Source organism: Zalophus californianus, chromosome 11 (genome assembly GCF_009762305.2).
Source record: "Zalophus californianus isolate mZalCal1 chromosome 11, mZalCal1.pri.v2, whole genome shotgun sequence".
Classification (NCBI taxonomy): domain Eukaryota; kingdom Metazoa; phylum Chordata; class Mammalia; order Carnivora; family Otariidae; genus Zalophus; species Zalophus californianus.
Genome location: NC_045605.1, coordinates 71,755,378 through 71,763,484, shown reverse-complemented (window position 1 = coordinate 71,763,484; position 8,107 = coordinate 71,755,378). Strand labels below are relative to the sequence as shown.

Genomic DNA, 8,107 nt, shown 5'->3' with positions numbered 1-8,107 from the left:
TCTTTTTAGCAACTGATTCTAATGATTTCTTTTTTCTAACCAGAAAGACATTCTCAAAAAACTATCTAGCATTACTGTTGGTTATATCAATCCCTCAGTCAATTCCACTATAAGACATAACTGTGATGGCAAGTCTGGGCCTCAAGGCAAATCATTCCAGCAATGTTTGAGGGCTTAAACTCCCATGTGACTAAGTAACTGACCTGATCCAAATCACATACAGATGTATTGTGATCTGGTCTAGTTTGCCAAATCTTAATTCTCACTATTTTCTGCCTCCTGAAATAAAGTTAGTAGTCTAGACATCTTCAAATGGGGAAAAAGTTATTTAGGTTCCTTCAAATAATTACTGAGTGCCTAACTTCCTGCCTGCCAGGCACTGTTCTGGTTGCTGGAGGCAATGAAAAAGGAATGAATAGTCAGTCTATTCTCAGCGTTGTTGTTTTTTTGTTTGTTTTGTTTTTTTTGGAGGCTGACAACCAAACAACTAGAAGGAAAATGTCAGAGATTTGTGCACTATGAAGATAATAGGATGTTATGTTGGAAGGGAGGACTACTTTAGATGGTCTTCCTCAGGAAAGGCTTCTTTTGAGATGACCTAGAGCTCAGGATCTGAAAGGCAGACCTGAGAAGAGCTTGGGGACGAGCAGTTCAGGTGGTGGCAACCGCAAGAGTAAAGGAACACTCCTGTTACCTCGGAGGGTCAGAAAGGGGTAAATGTGGCTGGAGTGTTTAGAACCAAGGGGTGTGGCAAGATCAAGGGTTTGGATTTTATTCTAAATGCAGAGAACGTAGGAGTGATTTACTCAGAGGAGTAATAGATTATCCGATTTATGTTTTTATTATTTAATTTATTTGACACAGAAAGTGCCCAAGCCCAAGCAGGGGGAGTGGCAGAGGGAGAAGCAGGCTTCCTGCTGAGCAAAGACTCCATGTGGGACTTGATCCCAGGACTCTAGGATCGCAACCTGAGTGAAGGCAGAAGCTTAACCGACTGAGCCACCCAGGCCGACCTCAATTTGTGAAGATCACTGCTAAGGGTGCCTGGGTGGCTCAGTTGGTTAAACGTCCTCTGCCTTTGGCTCAGGTCATGAGCTCGCGGTCCTGGGCTGGAGCCGGTCCTGGGCTGGAGCCGGTCCTGGGATGGAGTGCGGCCCCGGGCTCCCTGCTCAGTGGGAAGCCTGCTTCTCCCTCTGCAACAGCCCCCTCACCACTGCTCACGCTCGCTCTCTCGCTCAAATACATAAATTATTTTAAAAAATAATTTTTTTAAATCACTGCTAGGTGGAAAATGGGTTGCATTTGTTTGAGGTGGACACATGAGTGAAAGCACAAATAGCTGGGATAACACTGAGTTGCCCAAATGAAGGATGATGGTGGCTTGGATTGAAGTAGCAGCAGGAATGGAGAAGTGCGAATGTATTCATGATATATTTTTGTGGTAAAGCTGAGATGACTCTTAATGGGAACAAGACAAAAAGGAAAAAATGAGATTCCAAGGTTTGTGGTTTAAGCTAATGGGTCGTGTTTAACTGAAATCAAGGGGTTTGGAGCAGGTGGCTAAGGGACGGGGCTTAGGAATTGGAGCCTTGTTCATTTTGAGATATCTGTTCCATATTTGCACTAAAGATGTAAATTTGGCTAATGGTAAGAATGCATCTTTGCTAGGAAAAAGAGATTACCTAATTTGAATGGAATTCCTAATGCTTTAGAAGAAAATTACTCATCAATGATAGGTTGAAAGAGTGGAGGTGGGTGTTTTAGTACTTTAGTTTCTAAGTCTCACCAGTTACTTTAAACATTGACAGATGTTTCCTGATTTGACTTCCCTCCTTCCCAGAGCCATGCTGCTTTTTGAACAAGACCCTTCATTTGCCCACTCTTTCAACTCGTTCTCCATACCAGCACTGAGTCAGTCTTTAAAGTTTCAGGGGCAGTTCCCTTTTGCCAGGAAGTTCAATACCTGTTTTTCTTTCTCATCCTCCACCCTTCTTTCATCTCTACACCCAGCTCCTGCCTTTGCAATCTTGTTTTCCAAACTCTTCCCTGTTAGCCAGTCTCTCTCACTGGGGAACGCAGCCCTATGAGGATCCGCCCAACACGCCTCCCTGCCCAGCCAAGCGCCGCACAGCCCCTCGTAGGGGAAAGGTGGAAGTTTACCAGGTGGAGGGGTAGGTAGTGGGTAGGCGGTTCGCCCCGGCCTAGTTCAAATTCCTGGGTTCTTCTCTGTGGTCTGTAATCTCTCCCCAAGAGATTAAATTAGGATTAGAAGAAATGGGGGGGGGGGTGCCTGGGTGGCTCAGTCGGTTAAGCGTCTGCTCAGGTCATGATCCCAGGATCCTGGGATGGAGCCGCTGACCGGACTCCCTGCACCGCGGGGTGTCTGCTTGTCCCTCCCCGCCCACCGGCTCCGGCACGCGTGCTCTCTCTCTAATAAATAAAATCTTAAAAAAAAAAAAAGAAGAAGAAATCGTAGCAGTGGCTGGGCAGTAACTACCATGACTTCCAGTATAGCACTTATCAGCATGATATTTTACCAGTGCATTTGTTACGAGCAGGGACAGGCTTTGAGGTAGCTAGTCCCAAGCAAGACCTGGCGCTGGTGAATGAATGAACAATTGTGTGTGGCTGAACTTCAGGCACCTAAATTCGCTGAGCGGCGGTGTCGCACATTAACGGCCTTCCTAGGGCAGGGACCAAATCCACCAATCCCTGCTGCAGTAGGGGCTCCACGCTGTCTCCCAGGCCGTGATTCGAACCTGCACGATTTTAGCGCTGGCAGCTCCTCCAGAAAGTCCGCCGGCCGCGGTCTTAAGTTTCCGCTCCGGCCACGAGCCTCCTCAAAGACTGACGCATGCTGGGATGTGTAGTCCTGTGGATTGAGAACTCTTGCAGTCCAAACAAGAAGTGCACTTCGGGATATGCAGCTCGCGGGCGCCGAGGGCCACGCAGCATAGCTCCGCCTCCTGCACGCGAGGAGCGCGGACGTGTGTGAGGTCACTTCCTGTGTGCTGGGTGGTTTCCTGCAGCGTTCCTACCCTCGCTCTCTTTTTCGCTGCCTGACCGCCGCCATCATGGGTCGCATGCACGCTCCCGGGTGAGTTCGGGTTTCTGAGCGGTTTGCAGGGCTGGGCTGCGGGGTCGGGAGGAATGGGGAGCGTGTGGGCAGCGAGTCGAGAGGATGGTTTTCTAGGCTGTTGGCACTGACCCCCTCATTCGGAGACTCTTTCTCTCCCCAGGAAGGGCCTGTCCCAGTCGGCTCTGCCTTACCGCCGCAGCGTCCCCACCGTAAGTAGCGTGCGGGGACGCGGGAGAAGTCGGGGAGGGGAGACTCGGTGCCGGGTGGGGCCGTGTGTGCCTGAGGAGCGCCGCAGAGGATGGCGAGGACGGCTGAACTTCGGTACCATCCCTGGTTTCTCGTCCTAAGGCCAGTTTCTTTTCCATAAACAGTGGCTGAAATTGACGTCTGACGACGTGAAGGAGCAGATCTACAAACTGGCCAAGAAGGGCCTGACTCCCTCACAAATCGGTGGGTGTTTCTGTGTAACGTAGCTCTTTTCCGCCTGCCCTCGTGCAACTCGCTGGAAAAGTCGCTGGGGGAAATGTGCCGCATATGTGCTTTGAAAACCTTTTGCTCGTTTCCCTGGCTTTATTACTGATGATCGGGGCCTAGTGCAAGTTCTTATGTGGAAGAGGAGAAAATTAGTAAAATGCTTTCCAAAATAATAATGAGTATTTACTGTGGGCTTTGGCGCTCTCCCGCCTGAATGGTTCTAAACATTTTATATATACTGACCTCATTTCGTTCTGACCGCTGTACTTTGAAATGCGAAGTTTTTGCCATCTTACAGTTGAGGAAACTGAGGCATGGAGCAGCTATACAACTAGCCCCAGATCACTCACCTATTAAGTGGAGGAGTTGGCATTGACAGCTCAGAGTATTTGTCACACTCTTACGTTGTGGTGTGAATCTCAGTTATGTGTAACTTTGTGCAAGCGGTTTCATTCAGCACGTTTGCTTGCTGTGTGGTTCTGGACCCTGAGAATACAGTAGTCCAGAAAAGGGCAAAAATATGTGCCTTCTTGGAGCTTATATAGTCTAGCAGAGGTATTACATGCTACAGGAAATAGGTAATAGACTGTCAGGTATTCAGATGGTGCTATTCTGAGATTTAAAAGATAATGAAGTTTTTACAAGAATGTCTGATACAATTTCTTAATAAATGGTGGTGGGTTTTAGTTATTGAGTAAATATACATAGCAGGAATCTCACTGATTTCTTTGGTGGCCTATAATCCAGCAAGTTTGCTATGATGATGGTCTTCCAGCATTCACAGTTTCCTCCAGAAGGGTTTTTCTTAGTGTTGGGTAAACCAACCTTGGATGACTGAACTTTGCATGCATTCTCATGTTAGTTTCTGTGATAACATAAGTAACCCCATTTTACAGAGGAAAACTTGGAAAATGACTTGATCTCAGAGCTTTGACATCACATGCTTCAGCTGTGTGTTTGGTGGGGGAATTTATATTACTCCTTTTTCAGGTGTGATCTTGAGGGACTCCCATGGTGTTGCACAAGTACGTTTTGTGACAGGCAATAAAATCTTGAGAATTCTTAAGTCCAAAGGACTTGCTCCTGATCTTCCTGAGGATCTTTACCATTTGATTAAGAAAGCTGTTGCTGTTCGAAAGCATCTTGAGAGGAACAGAAAGGTAAGAGAATAGAATTGCTTATATGAACTTATTTCAGTAAAGTATAGTGCATTTGATGTGAAAACTACCTAAAGAGGCGTAAAGCACAAACTTGTCACACTCCACTTGCTTTGAAATAAATTGTACCAGAAGAAATTGGGGTGGGGGAGTGGCTTTTGCTCCACTAGATGCAGTATATTCAGTTGGTTGGAAATGTTGAGGTGTTTATTTGCAGAGTTTTGTTGCTTTATTTTATTTTATTTTTTTATTTTATTTGCAGAGTTTTGCAAATCATTCATGTTAAGATTTCTGGAAGCTTTAAATTCCCTTAAGGACTTAATTCTAGCCACATGAACCCTAGTCTGTGATTCTATTACAGGGCATTGGGTAACTTCATTAGAGTGCATGGTAGCTATACATTCTTTTGTTAAAATAATATTTGATAATGTTTGAGTGGTTTTCTTGAATTCTGTCAATTTTTATTTTTAGGACAAGGATGCTAAATTCCGACTGATTCTGATCGAGAGCCGTATTCACCGGTTGGCTCGATATTACAAGACTAAGCGAGTCCTCCCCCCCAATTGGAAATAGTATGTATTAACCTTTTTTGTTAATAAGAACAGACGTTAGCCATATAGTAAATAGAATAGCAACTGTAGCAAAAGGCCTGTTAGTAAATGTTTTAGGCCATGGCTATGTGGTCAGCTACCCTTTCAACTCTACCATTATTAGGAGGAATACAGCCATAGACGGTACATAAACAAACGGGCATGGTTGTGGTCCACTGAAACTTTATTTCCAAAGACAAGCAAAGGGCCATGGTTGCAGATCCCTGATTTTTAAAACACAGATAAGCCCTTTGACTCACTTCTAGATAGTGGGTAGAGTTTCATTTCATACCTCTGCTCCCTGTGTTTATGTTGTCCTGTTTTGCATAGATTGCTCAGTATAATAATTTCTGAACATGCAGTTTTCCACCAGAAGGGCTTTCCCTTATGTTAGCCAGTTCTCCCTTAGATGAGTGGCATCTTCATTCCTATGCTTGAGCACAATGAACTAATTCAGGAACTTTGCATTTTCGTGCCTTTTATATATTTGTGGTTTATTTTAGCTATTTGGAAGTAGCTCCATTAGGTGTGAGTCTGTGAATGAATATAGAGGACCTATTTTAATGAGCTCTTCTTCTCCCTTTCTTCCTTTTCAGCGAATCATCCACAGCCTCTGCCCTGGTCGCATAAATTTGACTATGTATTCAAGCAATAAAATTATTGTCTAACTAGAAGCATATTTTGTATTTCTTTCCCTAAAAATAACATATCATTGACTCATACGTGTTGATCTTTTTTGATGTGGAAGTGTGTTAGCACAATGAGAAGCATGTGATTCCACAGGGAACAACGAGATAGCACCCTTCTTTTTCATCCCTTCACTGCTCAACTAGTTGAGCAGTTCATAACTTCTTGGGTGGTTGTTAAATGGGGAGGGGGGTGGCAGGACTGGAAGAGAAGGAAGTTGTGACTTAATTGTTTTGATGTCATGACAAAAATGTTTCTAAGTATTTCTTTTTAAGATGTTAATTTAGTTACTGAGAGAGCCCAGGCAGAAGGAGAGGGACAAGCAAACTGAGCACAGAGCCTGACTCAGGGCTCCATTCCAGGATCCTGAGATCATGACCTGAGCCAAAGTCAGACAACTGGTGCCCCGTTTCTAAGTGTTCTTGATAACATTCGATATTAATACTGAGCTGGACCTGGGCGCCTGGGTGGCTCATTTGGTTAAGTGACTGCCTTCGGCTCAGGTCATGATCCTGGAGTCCGGGGATCGAGTCCCGCATCGGGCTCCCTGCTCAGCAGGGAGTCTGCTTCTCCCTCTGACCCCCCCCATGCTCTCTCTATCTCATTCTCTCTCTCAAATAAATAAATAAAATCTTTAAAAAAAAAATACTGAGCTGGACCTGTGATAAATGTCATCCAGGTAGTGTATATAGTAGTATAGTCTAGTATACTAAAGTTCCTCTGTAGGAGGAGCATCTTTAATATGGAGGGACCTCAGGAAGAACTGGTATTTGATCCCAGTCTTGCTGGTGAGGCTTAAAGGTGAGGAAGAAGAAATTCAGGTAGTAACAAGCACAGTTCTATCTGGAGTAGAGGGAACCGGAAGAACTGTGAGATAAATTCAGGTGACTGAGCCTTGTGACTTACGGATGTGTTAAAGTGTACTCATCTGGGTGTTTTCAGAGTATTTATTCTTTAAAACAACCTCATGAGGAATGTGGGTATCCCTGTTTAAAAGAGGAAAGTCTTGGGGTGCCTGGGGGGGCTCAGTTAAGCATCTGCCTTTGGCTTAGGTCATGATCCCAGGGTCCTGGGATCGAGCCCCACAGCCAGGAGCCTGCTTCTCTCTTGGTACCCCTGCCCCGCTCATGCTTGCTCGCTTGCTCTGAGATAAATATTTTTTTTTTTTAAAGATTTTATTTATTTGAGAGAGAGCACGAGAAGGAAGAGGGTCAGAGGGAGAAGCAGACTCCCTGCTGAGCAGGGAGCCCGATGCGGGACTCGATCCTGGGACTCAGGATCATGACCTGAGCCGAAGGCAGTCGCTTAACCAACTGAACCACCCAGGCGCCCTGAGATAAAATTTTTTTTTTTTAAAGAGGCAAGTCTTGAACGAGTAAGATTGTAAGACAGTAGACTAAAAAGCTTTTAAGTTTTACCCTAAGCAATAATCAGACGAGTTTGAAATCACACTATTAGACAAAGTCTCTTGTTTTCAAGAGCCCAGTATCAGCTAGCATTGATAGCCTTGTGAGTGCTGTGCTTTGAGGGTACAGACCCTAAGTGACTTCCCTTGTTCCTCAGGGCACTTCCTATATTCACCTACCCTGCACTGTGTGCTCTGTGCTGGGTATGCAGGCTGACTCAGTCCCCCCTTCCTCATGGGCTCACAAATAATGGGAAACTGTCTTAAGTATTTTAATTTTTGCCTGGTGTTAGATTTTTAAATCCCTTGTGTTTGTGTTCATGTCTTAGAAGTGGCTAACCATCATAAACCAGGAATTAAACTGAATAATAAGGCAAACATTTCCAAGAGTGATGAACAAGTAAAACAAGGTAACTCCCAGCATGGTCCTTTGCGATCCCTAGGTAGTTATGCAAATGTTGCATTGATGCAAATGGTATTAGTGGTTCTGGACCAAAAAGTAGTCGATAGGTGGTGGGCATTTGATGTTTCAAAGCATCTAGGTTTCTTTTTAATTGAAGTATTTGTGGAGCGTCTGGGTGGGTCAGTCAGTTGAGGGTCCTGACTCTTGATTTCCGCTCAGGTCTTGATCTCAGGGTCATGAGTTCAAGCCCTGCTTTGGGCTCTGCATTGGGCTCCACACTAGGCACGGAGTCCACTTAAAAAAGCATTTGTG

At 45.0% G+C, this 8,107-nt stretch overlaps 1 protein-coding gene across 1 annotated transcript; it reads left to right on the top strand.

The window, feature by feature from the left end:
* Positions 1 to 2,991: 2,991 nt before the first annotated feature.
* RPS13 (ribosomal protein S13) lies at positions 2,992 to 5,974 on the top strand. Its single transcript, XM_027581348.1, has 6 exons — positions 2,992 to 3,097; positions 3,240 to 3,288; positions 3,451 to 3,529; positions 4,544 to 4,713; positions 5,182 to 5,282; positions 5,897 to 5,974. The coding sequence occupies exons 1-6, from the start codon at positions 3,075 to 3,077 to the stop codon at positions 5,928 to 5,930; spliced, it is 456 nt and encodes a 151-aa protein (XP_027437149.1). The 5' UTR covers positions 2,992 to 3,074; the 3' UTR covers positions 5,931 to 5,974.
* Positions 5,975 to 8,107: the final 2,133 nt, after the last annotated feature.